General features: G+C 50.7%; 1 protein-coding gene and 1 non-coding gene across 3 annotated transcripts in view; both read left to right on the top strand.

Annotated features, from left to right (window-relative positions):
* HSPA9 (heat shock protein family A (Hsp70) member 9) overlaps positions 1-19,655 on the top strand; it is a 23,060-nt gene extending 3,405 nt beyond the window's left edge. For both annotated transcript variants that reach the window (XM_027705088.1, XM_027705089.1), the window contains exons 4-17: positions 11-192; positions 776-900; positions 3,246-3,319; positions 3,402-3,508; positions 4,307-4,469; positions 5,100-5,192; positions 6,831-7,040; positions 9,382-9,609; positions 10,416-10,520; positions 11,566-11,683; positions 14,043-14,137; positions 15,942-16,034; positions 17,864-18,004; positions 18,892-19,655. In XM_027705088.1, coding sequence (XP_027560889.1) covers positions 11-192; positions 776-900; positions 3,246-3,319; positions 3,402-3,508; positions 4,307-4,469; positions 5,100-5,192; positions 6,831-7,040; positions 9,382-9,609; positions 10,416-10,520; positions 11,566-11,683; positions 14,043-14,137; positions 15,942-16,034; positions 17,864-18,004; positions 18,892-18,951 — 1,794 coding nt within the window. In that variant the 3' untranslated portion in view covers positions 18,952-19,655. The remainder of the gene's footprint in view (positions 1-10; positions 193-775; positions 901-3,245; positions 3,320-3,401; positions 3,509-4,306; positions 4,470-5,099; positions 5,193-6,830; positions 7,041-9,381; positions 9,610-10,415; positions 10,521-11,565; positions 11,684-14,042; positions 14,138-15,941; positions 16,035-17,863; positions 18,005-18,891) is intronic.
* On the top strand, positions 9,866-9,937 carry LOC113978306. Its single transcript, XR_003537540.1, has one exon. It is a non-coding gene; the product is annotated as a small nucleolar RNA SNORD63 (small nucleolar RNA).
* Positions 19,656-24,657: the final 5,002 nt, after the last annotated feature.

Genomic DNA, 24,657 nt, shown 5'->3' with positions numbered 1-24,657 from the left:
TGTGTCCCAGGTGCTGGAGAACTCGGAGGGCGCGCGCACCACGCCGTCGGTGGTGGCGTTCTCGGCGGACGGCGAGCGCCTGGTGGGGATGCCGGCCAAGCGCCAGGCGGTCACCAACCCACACAACACCTTCTACGCCACCAAGCGCCTCATCGGGCGCCGCTTCGACGACTCGGAGGTGAAGAAGGACATGTGAGTGAAGGGAGCGACCCCACTGCCAGCAGGGGGGCAGAAAACACCACCCTCTTACGCTTTAAAATATGACCCCGGTGTAGGTGAAGTGGTTCTGCCCTCAGGTCTCATTGCTTCTGTCTGAGGGCCGAGCTTTCCAGGTTTTCAGAGCTTCAGGGAATGTCCTGAGTTGGACTCAAAAGGATCATTGAGTCCAACTCTTAAAGGAATGGCCCATCCAGGGATTGAACTCACAACACTGGTGTTGGTAGCACCATGCTCTGATCAGCTGAGGTCATCTCAGGATCTCTTAGTTTTTGATCACCTTAAGGCTTTCAGAGAAGAAGTAAAAAAGTCTTCCTGATGTGGAAGGAAAAAGTGAAGACATTTCTCATTCTTGAGGGTATTTATAATCAAAGCTGTAAGATCATACCTCAGGTTTATGATTAAATGATGTAGCTGATTAAAAGCAGGAGCAGCATATTGGTACTCCTGGGCCTCTGGATCTGAGGCTGCTGCTGGCAAGTTCAGTGTTCTTTGTCTAGAGCTTGTCCATGTTACCTGGTGATAGAGCAACTGAGCATAGAATCCTTGTGTTTTGCAGTAAGAACGTCCCATTTAAGATCGTCCGTGCCTCCAACGGGGATGCCTGGGTGGAGGCCCATGGGAAGCTCTACTCTCCCAGCCAGATCGGTGCCTTTGTCCTAATGAAGATGAAGGAAACTGCAGGTTGGTACAGTTTGGTCTTTGCTGTCTGTGTGCTTTGTAAATGGAGGTGCTGCAGCCAAAAAGGTGCTTTTGTGGTACCAAAGCCTCACAGAACAGGGCAGGTGGGGGGAGGGTACAGAGTGGGCTCTTAGGAAGCCTCAAGGAAGATCATTCCCTCCTCAATCCCAGACCTTTGGCAAGATATTAGTGCTTTACTTAAAGGATACTCTTACCAGAATTAAATACTGCCTGAGCTGATCCTCGTTGTGATTGAGTTCACACTCACTCAGAAGGGGGAGCTCCGTTTCCTTGGAAGCCCAGTCCTTGTGCCTCCCTGGCTGCAGCTGAGCACGGGCTGGGGCAGCCAGGCCTTGGAGTGGCTTTGTTCTTCCTCAGCTGCTGGGTGGAGAGCATGTAGGGAGAGAGGGAGTGTTCGAGGGACCCCATTGTTGGGCTCAATGAATGGCTAATTAGCCAGTGGGGACTTTAAATGTTCGCTGGGGGAAAAGAGCCATTGGCCTGGAGGATTTTTTTTCTATTTCAATTCCTAAAATGGTTTCTGGGGACACTGAGTGATACAGAGAGGGAACAGTCAGTGGCTGCCTTCTTCACCCTCATTGGTAAATATTGTGTCCAGTGATAGGTGTGAGGAGGGCAGGATTGAAGCTTCATCCAGAGGTTATTGTTTTTCCAGTGTTAGGTCCTGGACATTTGCCAAAGCTCCACCCAAGAGTATGTGGTATGTGAGCATCTAGAGATGATAAATCTGGCTTTTATTTGGAGGATGGTGTGCCTCTGCCTTAGACATAAAGGTGTTGGCTTTTGGCCTGGGTGCTCCATGACTCCAGCTATGGAAGGATCTGGCTCTGCAAGCAGCAGAGAACAGTGCAGTGGGTGAGCTCTGTGCTGGGCTAGTGCACAGCCATGAGTCCTGTCAGGGCACCCTGCACAATCTTTTCAGCAGGTCTGAATCTGCATTTGCTGACATCCTTCTCTTTTTATTGAGAGCAGTTCATGACCTTAAATTGAGGTGTAATACATGTTTTTCTGACTTGCCGTCTCAAAAATTAAACACAAACTTATTTTAATAAGTGTTCTAAAAATTATTTTAGTTAAGTATTGTTGCAGAGCAATTTAAATTAGTAGTAGAATGGCTAAGGCTTAGTAGGAGAGTAGGCCTAGAAAGCAACACTTCAAAGTAGTAAGTTAGCAACCTTGTTTGTGAGCATGAAATGTACTGAAGAAGTGGAAACAATAATCAAAGGATTTAGTCAAGCATGTATATAATGATTTGTTACCTTGGATGTGGTAAGGGTCTGTTAAACAGTTTCTAGGGGTAAGACAACTTAAGTAGATTTATGATTAGAGTAGTTGATTATCAATTGTTAGCAGTATGAGCTTGTTTGTAACTGAATGAAACTGTTTTGCTGTGGAAACTGCACGTACTGTTTTGCTGTGGAAACTGCACGTAAACTTGTTTGTGTATAAAAGCTGAACTGAGAATGAGGGTCTTTGGAATCCTGACTTGGGACGTTAGTCCTCAGGTTCCTGGGGCCCCGAATAAAGCACCGCATAAACCGGCACTCTGTTGGTTTGTGTCTTTGTTTACGGGCAACAGTATTGAACTAATTAAATGCTTATAAAGTTAGTGTATGTACATTATTTGTACTGTGTAAGTTACCAACAGCAGATTTGGTAATCAGGATGAAAAAGAGGAAATTTTAAATGCATCACATGTTGAACCCTCAAAAAAAATGGAGAACAGCTTCAGTCTTGCACACTAAATAGACAAGTTAAAGTCTCAGATGAATTCATACCAGTGGCATCCAGTCACTGATGGAATTGTGGAGGTGCTGCCAAAATAGGGCTGTGCTGTCAAAAGTCTATAAACTATTCCATGTTATGTGAAAGGACTGAATTTCTGCACAGCTCCCTCTGCATCTTCCCAGAAAACAGCAAGTCTTTCTTGTGTTATTAGTTCAGAAAAATTATTTCAAACTACTTAATGGAGAGGGACTATTTACAAGTGCATGTAGTGACAGGACAAGGGGGAATGGATTCAAACTAAAAGAGAGTGAGTTTAGATTAGACATTAGGAGGAAGTTCTTTCCTGTGAGGGTGGTGAGGCCTTGGCACAGGTTGCCCAGAGAAGCTGTGGCTGCCCCTGGATCCCTGGAAGTGTCCAAGGCCAGGTTGGATGGGGCTTGGAGCAACCTGGGCTAGTGGAAGGTGTCCCTGCCCATGGCAGGGGGTGAATGAGATGGGCTTTAAGGTCCCTTTCAACCCAAACCATTCTGTGATTCTGTGAATAATGACTTGGTGTTCTTACAAGGATAACCTTCTGTTTTGTCTCCTTCGTTTTCCAGAAAATTACCTGGGGCACGCAGCAAAGAATGCTGTGATCACAGTCCCTGCTTACTTCAATGATTCCCAGAGACAGGTACTCATCAAGCTATAACATTTTGGGGCTTATAAATTGCATTTAATTTCAGTAGTCAGCACTGTTCCTCTTTATCCCTCAGGCTACCAAAGACGCTGGGCAGATCGCTGGCTTGAATGTTTTGAGGGTGATTAATGAACCAACAGCAGCTGCACTTGCCTATGGTCTGGACAAGTCAGAAGACAAAGTGTGAGTGCCTGTGCAATGCACCTCCCCTCTCCCAAGTAATGTGCTGGGATTTGCTTTGGAAATGCCTCTTGTTCTTTCTGGGTTTTAGAGCGTTGGTTGGAGTTCTGCCAAGGTGGACTCACAGCCGTGAGTCAGAGCTGTGTAATGTCACCTCTGCTCTGTGCCAGCCAACCTTGGTACAGAAGGAGGGTTCATAACTTGCAGCTACAACTTAATTATCAAACCTGATGTCAATTTAATGATCTTGCCCACTGGTGGCAGTGATGGGTGTGGCAGGACAGCTGGGTGACAGCCAGTGGTGCTGCAGGGTAGCACAGGAGGTACCCTGAGCTGTGGCAGGTACCCATGGCCTGCAGCTTCCCTGCCTGCATTCAGCCTTCTGCTACTGTCAGGGCTGGTTACGTAAATGCAGGGCTTTTGTTAGAGGTTGTGTGTTTCTGATGGAGATGACAGTGCTGTGAAAGCCTCACATTCTGAAAAACGTGTTTCATAATAGTTGTGGTGTCCCTGCCCTTGTCATTGGATGTGGGTCTGGTTTTGAAGAGGGAGGAACTACCCTGTCTGAAATAATGGGCATCGTTGGGCATCGTGCAGCACAGCCTGAGAAACTGCCCCATGGACTCACAGTGCTCAGGGGATATGTGCACTGTGAGGTTTGTTTACTGCTGTCTTTAGAGAGGCTTTTAACTTCTGTGGGCAGCAGCGTGAGTTCTGCACACTGCATCTCCTGGGGAGAGTGAGTTTTGAGCCACACAACTTTGTCTAGAAAGTGATGTTTTCCTGCCTCTCTCCCTGCAGCATTGCAGTCTACGATCTGGGTGGTGGCACTTTCGATATTTCTGTGCTGGAAATCCAGAAGGGGGTCTTTGAGGTGAAGTCCACCAATGGTGACACTTTCTTAGGTGGAGAAGATTTTGACCAGGCTTTACTACAGCATATTGTGAAAGAGTTCAAGAGAGAGGTAAGGTGTCTCTTCAGAGCAGAGTGTTACCCTTTTCAAACTCACTTCTGTAGAAGAATGGGAATCTTAAATTATTAGGACTTGTTTTGTCACTTATGGCACAGTTAAAATTTAAGAGTGTTAGACACTTGTTGGCCCGGCTTCCAGTTCTTACATTTGTCTTCTTGTCGTGGATTATTCATCTCCTGGAAGACACAGAATAGCAGGACTTCTGCCTTTTTTCTCTCTTGTGTAGCAGGACTCTCCTATGCATAGTCTGCTTGCTTTTAAAAATCAGTATCTGTGGTGCAGTTGAACGTGATAGCAAAGATGCAAGACAGGGTTTGCTGGAGGAAACTGCAATGTTAATTCCAACTCCTTTGCTAATTCAGCCTTGTCTTTATATTCTGTGATGCAGCAGCTTTTCCAAGCTTTAATCTGTACCTTACTGTATAATCACTTGCAGAGCAGAGAGGGCTGGCACATTTGAAATGCTAAATACCTCTGCCAGAAGTGAGAGAGCAGCAGAAGTGCACATAGCAGGCTGTATTCTAGAAATATCTTTAGAGTCAAGAGTGGTGAGAAGGTGAACTGCGGTGAGGTGACTCCTGAGCAGAAGCTGAGTCTATTAACCTGTTGTTTGTCACTCAGACGGGTGTTGACCTGACTAAAGACAACATGGCCCTTCAGAGAGTGAGAGAAGCATCAGAGAAAGCCAAGTGTGAGCTCTCATCATCTGTGCAGGTACGTGCCTGGGTCCAAAGCAGTCTGGTACAACGTTGTGAGACGCTGTGAGTTTTGCATTGGCTTTGTGTACAAAGCTCTGACATTGCTGATTTTTTTGTGGCAGAACAAGCTTCTGTGTAACCAAAGTGTCACTGTCACAGCAAGTCCTGTACCAGGACACAGTTGCTTGTTGGGAGCTGAGAATGGTGCTGGATTTTGCCTTTTTTTCTGGCACTGTGTTTTCTGATCTTATAGGGAGTGTGACCTTGTTCCCAGCTTACTCTGTGTTTCAGAAGTATGATGGGCATCAGGGAATTCAGCTGCAGCCAGTGCTGCTGGGTTACTGGAACCACTTATTTGTGCAAGCTGTTCGAAAGCCTTGGAAAACCTTGGTGCTGCTCATTCCACTGAAACAGCTAATTTGTGTAGTGATTTCTGTAAAGAATCTCAACTTACTTGCCTATAGAAGAGTTGTCCAGACATTGGGCAACATACACCCCCTTTCCTTTTTCCATCCACTTTGTGTATTAATGCATTCAAGCGTGTCCTTTATTCACTACTGAATGAGGAGCTGGAGAAGGAGCAAGTTGGGAGTGTAATAGTCCTGGCTAAGTGAAATTAAGGTCAATTATATAGTAATTGAAATGGGGACTCTGCCAATTTCTAGGTTCTGAATAAACATTTTTAATTTTATTTGATGGTGGTCTTTTTGTTGGCCAGTGGGGAGCTCATAGCAAGGAGTTTAGGCCAGTCACAATGGATGCTTAGTTCTGCCAGAGACATAGCAGGCTCTGTTTTATGTGCTCAAGAGCTGGCAAATCCAGTTTGTTCATAGCAGGAAAAACTGAATTCCTTAACTCTTTAGCAGTGAAGGGAAAACAACTTGCTTTTGGCCCCATTTTCCCCTAATGCTTTTTACCATGCTGTTTGTCAAGTGTCTGCACACCTCTAGTCAGTAACGTGGCTTTAGTTCTTGTTGTGTAAACTTAATCCCTAGAGCTTAAGGCACTAATGTTTTAATTGCTTTGGTTTGTAGTGTCTTTTGATGTCAGCATGACTCAGCACTTGAATGATTTCAGTATAAGATTTGCTTTAAAAATCCAGCATGTGAATTTGTAAGAGATTCAGAAATGGCCAAAGGAAGTGGGGATTATGGTCCCTTGCACTAATTAACTTTGGCTGTTGAGCATGAGTTGTTGGCATTCAGAAAACAGCCGTGAGTTCTTTTCTTCAAGGAGCTTACCTGGTATGGAATGTTAGTTGGCAGAATCTTTGGGAACTCTGAAGATGGGCTTTTTCCTGAGTTGTGCTGAAGGAACAGGATTAATGTTGTCACTTCCAGTGTTTCAGCTCTTACCTCTTGGCTATGACTAATTAATTTGTTTTTCTTAACAATGCAAAACCTTGCAATAACACAGTATTAAAATGGGAGCTTAACAGTTGTAACCATGAGATGTGGAAGAAAGTAACTGTCTCTTCTCTGAGAGAAGAGACAAACATAAAAATGTTCCTGCTGCCTCCTAAGGCCTGGGCTGTAGGGTGAGCAGCCATGTAGATGCTTCACTACAGGCCAACAGAAGCTGTAACTTGATCTGACTGTGGAGCAGCCCTATTTTCCATTGCTGTGCTCACTCCAAGCCTGTTTCCGTGCTGCAGACTGACATCAACCTGCCCTACCTGACCATGGACGCCTCCGGACCAAAGCACTTGAACATGAAGCTGACTCGGGCACAGTTCGAGGGCATCGTGGCTGATCTCATCAAGAGGACGGTGGCACCGTGCCAGAAGGCCATGCAGGATGCTGAAGTCAGCAAGAGTGACATTGGGGAAGTCATCCTGGTCGGTGGCATGACCAGAATGCCAAAGGTATGAGCTCAGTCCCTGCTCCAGGCAGAGCTGGCACAGCTGCCCTGGGCTTGCAGCAGAAAAGCTGAGGGTCTGGTGGCTTCAGAGCCCCAGCAGCTGAGGGCCCCCAGAGCAGAGCAGATGTGCTGAGGAGCCCCATGGAAGCAGTGCTGAGGGACTCTCATCCTGTTAATTAGCTCAGCTTGGTCTGGGGGCTGTAGCTGAGTTGCACTTCACAAAGTGAAGTGGGACATGTCTGGAGTTGCATGTTCAGCTGCAGCCTGATGTTCTGGTATGAATGGACAGAGGCAGCACTGTGGAGATGTACAGTGTTTCTCTTGCTGTGGCCTCAGTGTGTGACAAAGGTACACTTTAATGACAGTCACCTGTCAGTAATCTTTGCCCCCCAGGGGCTTTGCTCCCTGTATAGAGCACTTAGAGCAGCTGGGAAGGAGCTGCAGGAGCAGAACTGCTCTGATACCTGCTGGTTGTGTGTGATCAGATGCCTGTTGGAGGCTGGGTGTTGGCAGGCCCATTTCCCTGGCTGTTCCAGACACTCCTTATCTAATGCCTGGCCCTTCTATTCAGTGGAGATAAGCACCAACAAGTAACTTAAAAGACTGCTGTGCTGACATGCACTGTCTTGTAGATAAGGTGCTGTCTGCAGGTGATTCACTGCTCCTGTTCCAGCCAGTCAGGCTGCTGCTCCCCAAGCCAGAGCTGAACAGGGATGTGCACTGCTCTCTCCAAGGGTCAGCGTGTCCTCTCCTACAAAGCATCAGAATCTCATTCCAGAGGAATCAGTCAGGCTTGGACTGTTTGTTTGCTGTTAAGATTTGTGATTTGCAAGTCCTCTCTAGGGCAGTATGTATGTACATGGTCCTGCTTGGGGTTCATTTGGAGTTTGGTGGGAGGGTTTTTCCTCCCTGTATTAAATGACCCTGATGGCTGGAGGTAATATTAGTGTGAGCAGAAGGTCACCCAGAGCAACAAGATAAACAGAAGCTCCTGAGCTGACCAAAACTCAAGTGGAGTAACTCTGCTATATGTTCCCAAAATCCTTCTTGTTCCAGCTGGATAAAGGAAAAATGGTGTGATTACTTACATATAAAGTGATGACAAACACTCAGTGGGAAAGCCTCTCCTGAAACATGTATCCTTTAGAGGTGGAAGACAGGACTTAAATATTGATTTTTATTTTTTTGTATTTATTTTTCCTTCCCTCCTCATTGATAACCCCCAGCATCTGTGGCCTTATGCTTACAGAATGCTTTCCTGAGTGCCTGTGGTTACAGCTCTGGAAATCAGTGCTGATGTGTTGTACACAGCCCAGAACCTTCTCTTCTGTATGTTGTTCTCTTCTCTTCACCCTGCTAGGAGGGAATGTGGCTTCTTTGGAGCGCTTCCATGGCCAGTACTCGAGGAGAAGTACCGTGGGTGGTTAGAAGTAATGTTTCTGTAAAATATGCCTCCAGAGGGAAAGACTTGCACTTAATTATATGCTCACACATAAAGAGTGTTCCTCTGTAATGAACACTCTGGGCAGGTGTCTCCTGGCTGCAGTGCAGAGTTGGGTGTTTGCTCCCAGCAGTTTTCCAGGCATGTTGTGCTCCCCTGTGCTGGTGTGTGCCCAACAACTGTACTCGGAGAGGAGCACAAGTCCCACACCCTTCCCCTGTAGGGCAGAGCAGGGGAGTCCTGGGCTGTGCTCTGGTGCAGACCCTTGCTGCATTCCCGTGTGGATGCCTCAGCAGTAAATCTGTTGGAATCATGGGCACAGTCCTTCCAAAGGGCCGAGCAGTGCAGTGCTAACAACGCCTCTCAGGCTGCTGACACGGCACATCTGCTCTGCTGAAACAGCCTGTTCAAGAAAGAGTCGGAAAATTCTGTTCTTTACACAATTCCCTTTTTTTTTCCTCCTTTATTGCACACAAACATGAACTGTGCTTCTGGATTTGTTTTACCTTCCCTGTCTGTGCCTCCACAGCTGTGCTGTCCTTGACAGCTGTGTTCTGCTCAGCGTTGGCTTGTGTGAGTTCCCAGGGAGCATCCTTGACTCCTAGATAAGCATGGAGTGATCCCTTCTGAATATGGCTGGGCTACATAAAAGCACTGCTGTGAGTTGACTTGCAGCTGCAAACTTGATGGCACAAAAGCCTCCAGAGAAGGGATTGTCTAGACTGAAACAAGTGCATTTCATAGGGTGCATGGAAAATGGGGCACAGACCTGAAGCTCAGCGTCTCTGTCGTGCCACAGGCTCGTGTGGCAGCAGGAGCACAGGGATGCCAGGCTGAGCCCAGGCTGGCACGTTGTGTGGCAGTGGTGGTTCCTGCAGTACAGCTGTGCTGTGTCTCCATGCAGGTGCAGCAGACTGTGCAGGAGTTGTTTGGCCGTGCTCCCAGCAAAGCCGTGAATCCTGACGAGGCCGTGGCCATCGGTGCAGCCATCCAGGGTGGGGTGTTGGCTGGGGACGTCACTGACGTGCTGCTGCTGGATGTAACCCCCCTCTCCTTGGGCATTGAGACACTGGGAGGTGTCTTCACAAAGCTCATCAACAGGAACACCACCATCCCAACCAAGAAGAGCCAGGTATGAATTGACTCTGGATGTGGGGACTTTTGGGGTGCTCTTGGACACCCAGTGAAGGCTTCCCAAAGCATCCCAGTAGATGGTCTTGTCTCCTCCTCATGTGGCAAGGAGAAGCAGTTGTAGAAATGAGGTTGAATGTCAGTCAGTGAGTGTTTCTCTTGATTATTAGTGTGCCCAGGAGTGGAGGGGAGTTGAATTAAAGAGTGCCAGGATAGCCCAGGATGTTTGCGACCTGCACAGGGTTGTTGCAGTGCGTGTGCCATGACGTCAACTGTCAACACATCATTCTGAAGAAGAATTGTGTGGAGACTTTCTGCAACTGAGCACCACACCCACTGGACACCACCTTTCTTGGGCTGCATGCCTCAGGAGGGGTTATCTTCTTTCCTGTGTTGTAAAGCCCTGGCAGACTTGGGTGTGATCCTTTCCTTCCTTGGCCTTGTCTGGGCCTGCTGCTGCGTGCTCACTGATAACCCCGGAGCTGCCTGGGGCGTGGGCTTGGGGCAGAGCCCGGCTGCTTCAGGGGGAGATGTTCTGGGAGGGTGGTTGCCATGGAACCTGCTGCTGACATGGCATGGCCTGGTTTTGTGTCTCCAAGTGCATATAGGACAAGGTGCCAGTGAGCTTGGCCGTTGCTAGTCTTGATGCCTTGGAATTTTGTCAGAGGAACAGGAGAACAACGAACATTTAATGATTCTTTCTGTTCCAAGTAGCTTCCTTTTATTCCTTCAGTCAGTTTGTTACTGCATCAGTTTGTGTGTTCCAATTTATTAGCTGTACAGTAACACTCTGTTCCTTTTCCATAGGTGTTTTCTACAGCTGCTGATGGGCAAACACAAGTGGAGATCAAAGTGTGCCAGGGAGAGAGAGAGATGGCGAGTGACAACAAACTACTTGGCCAGTTCACATTGGTACGTGGGCTGCTCTAGTCATGACCTTAGACTCGACCTTCTTAGAGACACTCAGAGCCTTCTCCATTTCAGTTGACCCCTCAAGGCAGTGTTGAGGGGGAGTCACTTACAGAAGACATTTGACCCCATTTGTAGTAAAAAAGCAGCTTCCAGAGGCACAGCCCGGCTCTGGGACAGCCTTTCTGTGGCAGGGGAGCAACTAGCATTTAAGGTGGAGGTGAGAGTCTCTTGAGCAGTCTTATGTGGCACAGGGGCTGCTGCAGCTTTAGGGCCTGGTGACCTAAAAGGGCTCCCTGGGCACAAAAGACCTCTGCAATCCCAAGCCTGTGCAGCAGATAAGCTGAAGGCTGGCCTTTCTTGTGGTGTTGCAGAGACAGGACTTGGAGCAGGCTCCAGGATACCTGCAGTCCCTGTGAGCCAGGGTACCCTGGGAGGCATTGTGGTGTGTGTGCCGTGATGTCAACTGTCAACACATCATTCTGAACAATTGTGTGGAGACCTTGTGAAGTGAGCCCCACGCCCTGCTGACTGGAGAACAGATGTGCTCCAGGGATTGGTGTGCAGTGTGGGGCTGCCTGACAGGCTCCCTGCCCAGAATGGGTTTGGTCAGTGCTGGAAGAGCCCTGTAGAAAGGAAGGGCTTTGCCTTTTGTACTTTAGAAGGAAGCTGTGCTGCCTGTCACTGTCTCAGAATGGTTCCTCAGAAGTGGTGAGTGAAGTCTGTGTCCAGAACTGAGGAAATAGAGCATCCTCCCATGCCCATGGAAGAGGGGCTTGTTTAGCAAGAAAGCAGAACCTGTATCACTTTGAAACCAAACTTGGGGGTTTTCTCACATGGTTTCTGTGCACCTGTCCTGGGTAGAAACCTGTACCCTGTTAAATCTGGCACCGGATGATGCCAACAGGTGCTCAGAGGACTGAGCTCTGAGGGTTGGTTAATAGCTGATTCATTGTCAGATGACCAGGGTAACATGCCCAGCCCTAGTGCCTCGTGCCCTGAGCTCGTGTCCTTGTGGGAGCTGATGGCCAACCCTTGCTCTTCCCAGGTTGGGATTCCCCCGGCACCACGGGGAGTGCCCCAGATCGAGGTCACCTTCGACATCGACGCCAACGGCATCGTGCACGTGTCGGCCAAGGATAAAGGCACCGGGCGTGAACAGCAGAGTGAGTGCTCTGGGGTGCTGCCAGGGAGGGGGAGGAAAGGCCTGGAGGAATCATGGTGGTGCCATGGCACAGTGGGCACTGAGGGGAACACCAAGTAACTCCAGAGGTCACGGAGTGCTGCCTTGAGGGGCATCCCACAGCCAGGTGGGGACTGATGAAGAGCAAGGATGAGCCAAGCAGTCTCTGTTGTCAGTGAAGCACAGATGCAGTTGAAGTCATCTTCGGCTGAGTGCCTCCCCTGGAAAGGAGGGCAGAATGAGTTGGGGAAGGGGAGAAGTGAGAGAAGTGACCTGTAGATCCATTCTAAGGCAGTAGAGCTCCTGTGTGCACACAGCACTGTGCCCTCTCCAGCAGCCTGCTGACAGATCCTGCCAGGGAAGCTCTCCTTGCACGTTAGGCGGAGATGAAGCCCCTGACCATGCCAAGGTAAAGGCAGTCCTCACTGGCTGGGTTTTCCCATGAGTCCTTTTGCCCTCTGTGATGGTCCTTGCTCGGTCCTGCCATCTCCTGGGATTGCTACACCAATGTTTCAGCAGAGTGCAGCTGTTTGTTGGGTTCCCTGCACAGGTCAGCCATGCCTCAGTGCCCAGAGGTTTTGGGCACAGGTTGGCTAACTGAGGGCTCACAGGTGTTTGGGCACAGGTTGGCTAACTGAGGGCTCACAGGTGTTTGTGGGCCGTGCTCCTGCTGCTTGACAGGGTGTCCTGTGTCACTGAGATGCTCAGAGCAGTGACACCCTGCCCTGAGTTACCCTGAAGGGACAGAAAATCCTTGCTTGGCAATGCAGCACTAGTTGTTCTTGAGCTGTGCTGCTGGGCACACTGTTCCTTTGGGAGTGCCCTCTGCTATCACAGGGATTGCTGTCCCTGAGCCTGTCTGCATGAAGGTACCAGCTTTTAAGGGAGAAATCAAATTAGGAAGATCTCTGAGTCCAGAGTCCAAGGTGTGTAGTGTATAGCTGAACAAATCAGCTCTTGCCAAGACCGTATTTGTTTGTAATTACTCCATTAGAAAGGTCTGGAGAGTCAAGTATTTTTGAGCAGCAGGTATTCCCTGTAACCACCTTGTTCATTTTCATCCACTTAGGCTGGAAGTCTTGAACTGGCAGGAGGCTCAGGGACTTCAAGCTGTCAGTGTGTTTTGCTCTGTGGTGCAATGAAATGTCAGGCCTGGTGTTCCAGGGTAATTAATGCCACAGTTGACAGTTTCTAAAGCTCTGTTGCGGGCTCAGAAAATTAATTTGAAGCATTTACGGATTCCCCTGATAGAAAATAGATCTCTCTTGTTCCTCTAACTGGGAAGCCTCTGTACTGCCCTTCAGTTGTTTCTTGGAAACAACCCTTGAGCAGTGGAATGCACACTCAGCTAAGGAAAGTATTAACTCTGTATGCACAACTCAGAGGTGCTGCTCTCAATCACACTCTTGGCTTTTTGGCAGCAACATGTTACCAAACCCACACTGCTTGTTACCTCGATTTCCTTGTAGATTTTGGGTGTGTGGCAGCCTTTTGCTGCTAAGTAAAAGGCTTCTGATAATAGGCAATCAGAATGTTTTTTAGCTGCCTACCTGTGTGCAGATGTGGTCCTGATTACAAAGCTGAATTGCTCATCCCACATCTGTATCCAGAGGACTTGTGTATGTGTGTCCTTGTTCAGGGTTTTGCACCATTGGCAGATTTTATATAGAAAACTTACTTCATATGAGGATTTTAATATACCTGGATGTCCTGGATGTTGGTCCTCCCTTTCACAATGAAATTAGGCTTTACTGCAGAAATTAGTTTAAGTCTAGACTATGTTTTTTGACAGTAATGGAAGGGGAAAAAAAGGGACCTTTAAGAGCCTGCTCATAGAATCTTGCTACATTCCCTTATTAAGGGCAGTGTAAGGAGCTGGGTGGGGAATCTTATCCTGCCACCAGCCTGGGCTGCTTTCCAACAGGGAAAGGAATCTTTGGTAAAACAATCCCTTCTCCTTGGATTTTTTTTGTTAGTTGGGTTTTTGCTGGGAGGTTTTTTTTTTTAAGTTCTGTATTTTAACCTGGGATGCCCCTTTGCTTTGGGGGCTTTGGTGCTCCCTCACTTTCCAGGAGAAGTAAGTGAAGACCAGCCGAAGTGACTTGCAGACCAGAGCAGTGGGCAGGAAGTGTCTGGCAGAGCTGTGGAGTTTGTAGATCTGAGAGATCAAGTTTTTACCTTGCCAGCAGCATCTCTGCCTCTGCAAACACCGGCTGTCTTTGTGCTGCCCACAAGACCTTCACAGGTGCAGCGTCCCTGAGCAAGGCTGCTCTTAGGTTTGGGAGATAATCCTGTCCTCAAGGTGAGAGCACATTGTTCATTGATGTTCCTCTGTGCTGCAGTTGTGATCCAGTCCTCGGGTGGGCTCAGCAAGGACGAGATTGAGAACATGGTGAAGAACGCGGAGAAGTACGCGGAGGAGGACAGGAGGAGGAAGGTAACGGGGGGCCACGGGGTCCCTGCTGCCTGTCACCCGTGTGCCAGTGGCTGTGCTCACCTCTGAGGGGCTGGGGGCTCTGCTCTGTGAGCCCTTGAGCTGTTACCCCACTATCTGCTTCCTTCCTTACAGTCAGTTCACACTGAGCTGCAAGAAGGTGTTGGCAGAAACATCTGGCTCTGGGGTTTGGGTTGGGTGCCTTGCCCTGTGTGCCTGGAATTTTACTGGCTCCCTGAGGAGTTCCTGGGCCTTGGAGGCAGCAGTGGGCAAACTCACCTACCTGTTGCTCATGACTAACAGCTTTGCAGCTCTACTTGTGTTTTTGCCATCACTGCTGTTTGCTGCCCACCTGCCTGCTACCTTGGCTGTGCCTTTGGAGCCAGCCCCCTGCAGCTGGGTGCTCACAGCAGTGCTCTGGTTAGATGCAGACCCTGTGGGGATAGTTAAGCTACTCTGAGTTCGTTTGAAAGCTTAATTTATAGAACCTGCCAAACACAAGTGCACCTCAGCCTCTTCCTTCCTAAAGTGGGAAGTTGCTTTCCATAGTGGTTGAAGTCTCACTGTTGGCATGTGGAATTCCATATCCATGTGAGCACAGTGTTGGCCCTCAGTGCAGGGGAGGCCATCAGGAGGTGCTGGAAATCCTCACTGGCTGTGTCAAGGAAAGACTGACACTTGCCATAGTCGAGTGACTGGATCTGTGATACACACAGGATTGATGGCTGGAACTAATTGCTTTAATGAGGGTAATACTAATGAATTATGCAACTAAATATAGAGCATTGATTTTTAAGCAGACACAGCAGAGGCTGACTCTGGGATATGGCACCAACATATGATTAGTGATTGCAGGAACTGGCACATGGGATTGATCCACTCTGTGCTCTTCCAGTCTGTAGGAAGCTGTCTCAGGTGTTCAGGCAGTGCTGTAAATCTTGCCCTCAGTAGTAAAGGGATCAGAAGGGGACTGAAGGGGAGAAGGCAGGGAATAAATTCACAGGAAGCAGCATCACCTCAGAGCTTGTAAAGCCACAAAGCACGGGCTGATGAGCATTTGTGGGTTAGATGGAGAACCATCAAAGAGCTTGGTGTGAAAGTCCCACTGTTAAATAACCTCATCATTACCATGAAGCATAGGGGAGGCATTGAAGAGACTGCAATGAAAACCTTCCTGCTGCCTTACTTTGTATCTTAAATTGCTGGATAAGTTCTTCCCTGTTGTAGTCCTGAACTGGGACTCGCCCCTGTTCAGTGAGCTCTAGAGGAAGGTGATTAGGTTACTTTAACACTTCTCTTGACTTGACTTGTGTAATTGTAGTTGTCAAAATTCGCTCGTTAACTTTTCAGATCATGGTTTTACTGCTGTGGAAATCTCATGAATGCATAAATGGGAGGTTTTGTAATAAGGGAACACGGCTAAAACAACCAAGCATTTGAGTTGTCTCTAGTGTCCTTGTTGCTGAAGAAGCTTCAAAATATTTTCCAAAAGCTCTGTTGCTTTCCCAGAGAGCAGAGTGTGCTGTGCTGTCCCTGAAGTTCCAGTGTGCCAACAGTGATGCTGCTTTAGTACTTCAACCTCCGGGAATTGAGTTTGAGTGTGGCAGTGTGAGGGCTGACTGGCCTCTTTGGACCTCTTGGTGCCAGAGTGCATCTAGGAATTGTTTGCTTGCGTTTCTTGCCCTCTTGCCACTAAGAAGGAGCCTGTGTGGGAACTAGAATGGAGCTTGGCAGTTTGGGCAGAGAAATGTCCTCAGGTTGTGTCAGCAGTGGTGTTGCAGCAGCCCCTGACGAGCTGTGTCCCCAGGAACGTGTGGAAGCTGTGAACATGGCCGAGGGCATCATCCACGACACCGAGTCCAAGATGGAGGAGTTCAAGGATCAGCTGCCAGCAGATGAGGTAGGGAGTTCCTGACCCTGTAGTGTAAAGCAGGTAAGGTTCCTTATCCAGTCTTTGCTCAGATTCTCACTTAACTCACAGCTGGCTCTGGCCCCTGGCACCAGCTCCGGGCATGTTTCCATGCCAGGTAAAGGTGGCACAGTCCTCAATCTCTGGTTTTGGGGCTTGGGATGAGCGTGGCTGGTGGGAGGCTGTACAACAAACTTAGAGGAGCAGGGTTTGGATAATGGCAAATACCCCATTTCACAGTGTGAGTTCAGTGTCACTGAGGATCTCAGAGCCTGGGAGGCTGCTCATGAAAGGTTCCTGCACGAGCTCTGTCCTTGGCTTGGCCTTGCAGTGGTTTGATAAGAACTGTGCTGGGGCCTGTGAGAGAGTTTTGCTCCAAAGCTGGAGATCCTGGACAGTGCCTGCCAGTGTGTTAACACAGGGAGAAAGGCAGAGCTGCTGTGCTGTCCTGGCAGTGCATGCACAGCACCCAGGAGCTGGGGGCAATAAAAATTATTGTATCAGCTCAGCTCCAGTTTTTCTCTCTTGGGAATGAAACGGATGTTTTAGTATCAAACAGTGCTTTTCACACCACTTTGAGGTGGTGCACTGTGGATTTCAAAAGCCAAGTTCAGAACAGAGTGCCCAGTCTCTGGGAAGCAAAATAAAAAGGTTTCTGGGGCTCTGGGGTGTTTGGGGGACATGATTATAGTTTATTGGTAGTAGCCTCTGGTCAGTTAAAAGGCTGTTTCTCAGCCAGCAGATAGTGACAGGATGAGGGGCAGTAGTTTTAAATGGACAGAGGGCAGGCTTAGATGGGATATTGGGAAAGAATTCTTCCCTGTGAGGGTGGGGAGGCCCTGGCACAGGTTGCCCAGAGAAGCTGTGGCTGCCCCTGGATCCCTGGAAGTGTCCAAGGCCAGGTTGGACGGGGCTTGGAGCAACCTGGGCTAGTGGAAGGTGTCCCTGCCCATGGCAGGGGGTGGGAATGGATGAGCTTTGAGGTCCCTTCCCCCACAAACCATTCTGTGATTCCATGATACTGGCTGGCTCTCTGGGGTTATGATCACTGGAGTTTTTTCATACAGGAGCACAGAGCCTAAATCCCTGTTCCCTGCAGGGACTGTTCCCTATAACTTTTTTTGGGGGGGAATACCAAGGGGAGGTGGGCAGCAGTGCTTGGAGCAGCCCTGTGCCAATGGGGGCCGACAGCAGCTGTTGTTCTCCCTCCCCTCACCGTGGTGTGACCAGAGCTCTGCCTGTTCCTTGCACAGCTGTCCCCAGGAGCCCCCTGCCCCTCCAGCAGCCTGCCAGGCTGGCAGGGGAATGCCAGCCTGTGTGGGGGTTGACAGATGGCTGCAGGGCTGGGATGAGCCCACACTGCTTTGGTTTGCCCCTCTGCTTCTCATCCCACGTGCAAGGGGATTAACCAGGGTGGTGAGCAGCCTTACTCGTTGGCTCCCTGACAGTGCCTTAAATATCGATGAAAACCAGCTTTCTCTGCCCTTCCCCTGGCTCCTGGGGTGGCTGACTCATGGCTGAGGTGTGCCAGGCAGAGACACGGCTGGCGAGCTGTCAGGCTCTGCAGGGCTCTCTGTCCTTGGCACCTCTGCCCAGACAGCAAACAAGGCCCCATTAACGCCAACTGGGACACGGTTAGTGAAGTGGACAGGTGCCCACTGGGAACTGGGCACAGTCCTGGTCCCTGCAGGCTCAGTTTGAGGCTTAACTTCATGATTTCTGGCAAGGAAAGGTAGTTTTGCTGTGGCAAGTAGGTGGGATGGAGATTCTTAGTGAACCAAGTGCAGCATTTCACTGTGCTTTTTGTGTCTTATTTGCAGTGCAACAAATTAAAGGAAGAAATCGCTAAAATGAGGGAACTTCTGGCTCGTAAAGATTCTGAAACGGGGGAGAACATCAGGCAGGCAGCAACCAGCCTGCAGCAGGCCTCCCTGAAACTCTTTGAAATGGCATACAAGAAGGTAGGTCTGGGGGCACTTCCATCTCAGAGCCCTAAGGTGGGGAAAGGGGGGGTCGGGACCCCAAACTCCAGGTAAGAGCTGAGCTGGGAGGGAGTTGGAACACCAGATTCCAGCTAAGGGCTGGGAGGGAGTTGGGATCCCAAACTGCAGAGAAGAGCTGGGCTGGGATGGTGCTGAGCCTTGGTGCAGCTCCCTCTGAGTGGCACTGGCTGAAGGGGCAGCTGTGGAAGGTCAGGGAGAGCTGGAGGCCTGAAGTCGTGGCCATGCTGTCACAGCTGCCCTGCATCCAGGCCAGGGCTTCTGGTACTCTACAGCATTCCATGGAAAAGTGCTGGGATCTCCTCATGAGGAGCATCAAGAAGAACACAGAGGGGGCTTTTCCCTCAGTGCAGGGGGTGCCTGAAGGAGAAAAGTAATGCCCAATCTTATTTTCAGGATGACTGTAAAACAGGCTTCCTGCTCAGTCTGCCCAAAGCCACAGTAGTAAGGCCACTGGGATTTTCTTCTCCATCTCCTTCCCAGTGAAAGCCCCCCCCATTTGAACCCTGGCCAGTGTGTTGTTACCTGTCCAGGGAGGTCTCGCACTGCCCAGGTGACCTTGGGGGTGCTGAGCTGTCCTTACTGTGGAAAGCTGCTTTCCTGATGTCAAACTGCAAACGTCTAGAGCTGCAATATAAGCTTGTTCCATCCCCTGGGAAAGCAGAAATAATGGGAAGATCATTCCCTCCCTCTCAGAGCTCTTGCAGAGGTGAGGTTGGTTCTGTCCTCCAGTGGCCAATTGCCCCTTGCACTGAGGGAGGGACTCTCTGAGCTGGAGCAGCGAGCTGGGGAAGAATGTCCGGGAGCAGTTTGGTGTTACCACGACTAACAAACCAATGTTTTCACAGATGGCCTCTGAACGAGAGGGTTCTGGAAGTTCAGGGGATCAGAAGGAAGAGAAGCAATAAGTCTCTGTCTTGCCTTGACTGGAGTATGATGAAGAGGTCGATTTTCTTGATGCTTGGGAGAGAAGGGACCTTCCTGAGCAGAAAGGGGCAGAATTCAGACTTACTGTGTTTTTGCAGTATTCTATATATAAAATTCTTTAATGTATAAACTTAGTGATGTGTCTGCTAGATAAATTGTCACTTGATGAAAGTTAATTTGTGCCAGACAGAGTTAGGCGTTGGGCCCTGGGGCGTTCACCTGAGGCACCTGGGCACTCGCTGATCATTTAATACTTGACACAATGGTGTATTAAATCTGAGATCCCAGTTTGGAAACCATGTCACTAAATTGAGGGTGGAGATGGGAGTCGTGCTGGAACAGGGAGGAGAAGAACTGCATGGACCCTCCTTGTGCATCTGAGGACCTGTGAGCAGGTAATGAGGCCTGTGAGCAGTAGGGCAAGGCTGGTGACGTTGGTAGAGACTGTTCAGCCCTGAGCTAGGCTGGTACCCTTGTCCTCAAGGAAAGGGGGTACTTCAAACTCAGCTGTAACATTATTTCGTACACAAGAGGCTATGTGGAAGTTAAATACTTTGCTTGTCTGAGCCTTCTGCTCCATCCTATGTCTGTTCTCTGCTTATGGTAAAACAATTTCCTTGATAATAAAACTGTTACTGGATCCACTCTGGATTTTTTTAAAATAAAAGCAGAAAAGTGTCCAACATGGAGTTCGTGGTATCCTGGCCTTTGATGGAGAACACGAGCCTGTTACTGCCTGTGAGAGGTCCAGGGGAACAGGCAGCTTGTCTGGAACTTGGGCTTCATTCCCAGGAAAAAAGAAGGTCTCTGGTGTCAGGTCGGGGTCTGTCCCTGCTGAGAGTGTCACTGCTGCACTCACGAGATGCCTGAAGTCCTGTGACTGCAGTAACTGGGACTTCACCCTCAGGCACTCTGTGCTCTGGCTCAGCCTTAGCAAACCAGCTGTAGGCTCAGAGCAGCAGTTGCCCACTGTGGCCTCTACAGCCCAGTCTTCCAAGGAGGTGCATTCTCCTTGCCACAGTAAAGGTATCTGTGTCTCCTTTTTCCACATCTGTGTCTCTCTGTGTCATTGACTGAAAAGGAAACACACAGTTTACAGCTGCTTTGTCCTAACACCTCAGCTATTTAGGAGGGAAGAAAGGATTTTTCTTTCTGGCTCTAGATGGTTTCCTAAATAAGAGAAGCTATGGGGGAAGGCTACAAGTGCTGATTCTGTGAGCTTTCTGTTAAGTTGCAGACTGGAAGGGACCAAGGCTGGGCAGTGAGGTGGAGCTTGCAGCCTTCTGTCCTGGTGTGGAAGGGGCCTGGGGCAGCCAGAGGAGGAGGGAAGGGCAGTGCCCGGGGTGCCCAGCCTGGGGTGCCATGGGGGGCAGGGGGGTCTGCACAGCACTCTTTGTGCTGCCTTACTGCAGGGGGCAACGCAGAAAGAATCGTGCCTTGCAGAATATACCATCTAAGGAGTCTTTCTGCTGTGTCTTTTGCAACCGGACTTGCCTTTCTCATATTGGCCTTTTTAGCCACCAACGCGCTTGCAAGAAAAGTGGGTAGAGCCCTTCCCAAATCTTCGTTCGCGAAGCCTAGTCATGATGATGATGACTGCAGGGGCACTGAGGAGATCCAAAGCAGACTTCAGTGCTTTGCTTTCGGCAGGGGAGCTGGTGGGGCCTGGGGATTCTGGCTCTACTGTGGCTGATTCCAGGGTGGATGGGGGGTACGGTGCCAACTGCCAGCCCATGGGGCTTCCACCAGGCTGGTGGAGTGAATGTGGGTCTCCCACGAGTGTACAAGTGACACAAAGGGTGCGGGTCCAGGCCGTGTTCTGTTGGGTTTTTCAAGTGGCAAGTCTGTTTGTCCCAGTTTACTTGGACCATGTGGCTGGGGGCTTTCCTGGAAGTTTTGAGGAACAAGTGGCTCAGGATGTGCATGTCCACAGCAACTGCTGCTCCCGGGAGCCGTGTGTGCCATCGGGATGTGCAGCTCTGTGTGTCCTGAATGTGCTGTGTCCTGTCCCAGCACCACCCTGCTCTGGGCCTGGGCCTGGCAATGGCAGGAGCACGTGGCTGGCCATCTCCTGAGAATTATTTTTACAAGGCTTGACTGCAGGTGACTTCTGTCCTGAATTCCCTTCTGCTGCTGCTGCTCCTGTCAAAAGTGATCCCCTGGATAAAACCACAGTCCGGAAAAGAGAAGGAATTCTCTGGCAGAGCGAGGTGGGCGTTTCAGGTGCTGAAAGGAGATGTCCTTAAGTGAAACAGTTTGCAAACCATCCTCGGTGGAAGCTGTTCCTGCTGCCTCCCCCAAAAGGCAGCCAGCTGTTGCCAGAGCAGGGCTGGGGCAGCCCAGGACAGGGCTCTGGGAGCTGCCCACATGCCATTTCCTCCCTGCTGGGCTCACGGAGCCGTGGACAGATCCTCTGCTGCCTCCAGGGTCCTGAATCATTGATCAGGATTGGCCTTTGCTTCTTCAATGAATTATTTTCCCTGTCACAGTTTAAATACATCTTTCAAAGATGTTCTTTATTTATTAATGTGCTCTTCTTAGCTCCTCCTTTATAAGCTAAATTATTGAACTGGGGAAGGAGCAGTGAAATGGGGTGATGTGTGTCATGCTGAGAACAGTTTCTTGCTGGGAAAACCTGCCAGGGAGGCAGGAGGTGCAGCAGCTGGGCTGTACCTCTTGGAGAAGGAGTGACTGCTCTCCTGAGCCACTGAGTGCTGCCATCCCACCACTGGGAAGGCCCTGGCAGCACTGGGACAGGCTGTGGGGGGTTTGTTTTCCACACAGGCCGATACTTATTTCAGGAAGCTCCAGCGGTGCTGCAGCTCTGGAATAAATTACTGCTCTGTGGGTGGTAGTAATCAAGAAAAATTTAGTAAAACTTTGGGGGAAAGGCAACAGGATGATGTTCCCACCTACCTGTGGTGGGAGCTGGTCAGTGCCAGGCACAGCCCTCGGGCTCTGTCAGCCTCAAACACCGTCCAGTGACACAACCAGGACTGAGCAGATCCCAGTCACAGCTCCTGCCTGACTAAGAGGGGAGGGAAGGCTGAGTTTCCAGCCAGGCACAGGAATCTCCATGTGCCTGCAGTGCCTTCTTTCCCTTTCCTGGGAGCCTTCTCCCCCAGCTGGGGACAGTGTGACCTGTTTGGGGAGTGTGCCTGGTGGGGATGAGGATCTGCTGTGTTCCTGTGCAGGCAGGTACCCAGCTTCCTTGGGGAAGTACTTGCAGCACCTGCCCAGGAGGAAAGAGAGAGTAGAGTCCCTGGATGGAGCTGGAAGAGTGGGAGTGCCTGGGAAGCACAGAGTAAGTTGACCTCCTGCCCCTCTGTGCACACTGGACACAAAACTTCCATCTCAGCAGATCAACTCCTAAAGCCACACCTAATCCACTGTCTTCCTGCTCCAAGGAGGATTAAAAAGGGCTGTGTGGGACTAGGTCCATGTGGAAAAAAATACCTCTGAGGGTTGAAATTGGTACTTGCTCAGCCCCAGAAGAGAAGCAGGACTTTAAATCCAACCAGGTAGTTCAGAAATTCACAACATCCTCCTGGCATAACGCTGAGGGTAAAAAACCCAGCTTTGGGCTGAGTCCCAGCCCAGCCTCTGTTCGGGTGGCCAGGCTGCCCAGCTGGGCCCAGCTCCTGGCAGGGCTTCACTGGTGCTTTCCTGGGATATGTCCTGTCCTGGGAAGCTGAGAGGCAGCACAGGAGGGAGAGGAGGCTGCAGTGGGCTCGGGCTGTGGCAGTACTTGCTGTCCTGGGAACATGAGTGCCCCCTGACATGGCACAGCACAGGTCAGAGCCCAGGGTAGGGCAGGGTAGGGCCCTGGGTGATGGCAAAGGGCAGAGCCGGCAGGTCCCAGGGAGGCAGAGTGGGGCTGGGGAGACACCACGGCTCAGCATCCCCAGGAGAGCATCACCTCGGTGGGGAGGCACAAGGGAAGCAGCCTCCCTGCTACACTTAATGAAAGGAACAAGGAAATGGCTTCAGTGTGCTTTCATTGTTGTGTTTCCAGCTGCTCCCATTTGGGGCTGTCCTGGAGGCAGAATTGGCAGCTGCTCCCTGGTTCCTGGCACTCCTGAACCCCCTGCCTGGCATCTTTGGGGCAAAAAAGGCAGGTTGTGGGGTTGCAAAGCTGCACACTGAGGCTGTGGGGGTGTTTGGCTGCAGTCCTGGACCTGTGCTCAGGTGGGAGAGGTGCCCACAGTGCCACAAGGGTGGGCTTGGTGGCTCATCACTGCCATGTGCTCCTGAGAGCCAGGGAATGACAGGTCCAGTCCCCCCCACTAACAGGAGAAGCCTGCAGGGGCACAGGGGAGCTCTGCTCCCCAGCCTGATCTGCCTGGGGTTGGTGTGACCCCCTGCCCTCCTGGGCCCAGAGGGGGGTCAGGAGGATGCCCTGGCCAAGTAGGGCTGTGGGGCAGGAGGTCCTCACCCCTCCCAGCCAGCCCAGTGCTTATCTCCCCTGTGCGGGGCAGGGCCATGGGGCACAGTCCCCCAGCCAGCCACTGCCACCTCCTCCCTGAGCTCCCTGGGCACTATTCCAGCCTCTCCTGAGCCCCTGGGCCTTGCTGCCCTTCTCTGGACAGTCACCACTCCTTCAGTGCCTCTGAGGCAGCGCCTGGAGCACAGGGGGGTCTGGCCCAGACCCCTGTGGGTGCCATGTGTGCCCTCAGACACCCCCAGCAGTGATGGGGCAGCAGGAAGGTGATGCTTCCCAGGAAAGGAGAAATGGGAGATAACCCTATGGCTCCATAAAACCCTTCCATGTCTCCCCGTCTCCCTTCTCCCTGCCTCCTGCCCTGCTTGGCCTCCTCCAAATGTTGATGTTCACGGGCCAGGAGGGACCAGGGGCATTTCCAGAACATGGGCTGAGGGCTTTGGCTGTGCCTGGGACAGCAGCTGCTGCAGGGATAGGGCACAGCAGAGGGAGGGAACCCCTGGAATGTGAGAGGGAGGCTGCAGCCCCCCAGTATAGAACCATCAGGCACTGCTGGGTGGGATCAGGCCCAGGGGAGCTGGAGGGGGCACATGGTCCATGCTGTGGCCGGGTGAGCTGGCAGGGGCTGGGGAAGGGGCACAGGGGTGGTGTGGGGTGTAGAACAGGTGGCCTGGGGGGACTGAGGTGGCCCAGAGTGTGATCAGGAGTAGTCACTGTGGGTTCATTAAAGGCAAGTCATGTTTACTCAACCTGATTGCCTTTCAAGATGGAATGATTGCCCAGATGGCTGAGGGGAGAGCAGTGGGTATTGCCCACCTCAACTTCAGCAGGGCCTTTGACACTCAACTCAGGCCATGTGGGCTGGATGGGCAGTGGGCTGGATTGAGAACTGGCTGAGTGTCAGATCCCAGTGGGTTGTGATCAGTGGCCAAGGGCTTGGCTGGGGGCCTGTCACTGGTGGTATCCCCCAAGGTTCAGTTCTGGGTATTGTTTAACATCAATGACTTGGATAAGGGGGTTGATGCCTCCTCAGCAAGTTTGCCTTTGTTGAATTTCCCATCTCTCCAACTTGTCCAGACCCTCCTGAAGGGGTTGCACAGGCAACTCCTCCCAGCTTTGAGTTGCCGCGTGTCCTGGGGGCCAAGGAGGCCAATGGGATCCTGGGGGCATCAGGAAGAGCATTGGAGCAGGGCAGGGAGGGGATCCTGCCCCTCTGCCCAGCCCTGGGCAGGCACATCTGCAGGGC

This window comes from Neopelma chrysocephalum, unplaced genomic scaffold, assembly GCF_003984885.1.
Source record: "Neopelma chrysocephalum unplaced genomic scaffold, ASM398488v2 Primary Assembly neopelma1_319, whole genome shotgun sequence".
NCBI lineage: Eukaryota > Metazoa > Chordata > Aves > Passeriformes > Pipridae > Neopelma > Neopelma chrysocephalum.
This window is presented reverse-complemented; position numbering and strand designations above follow the sequence as displayed.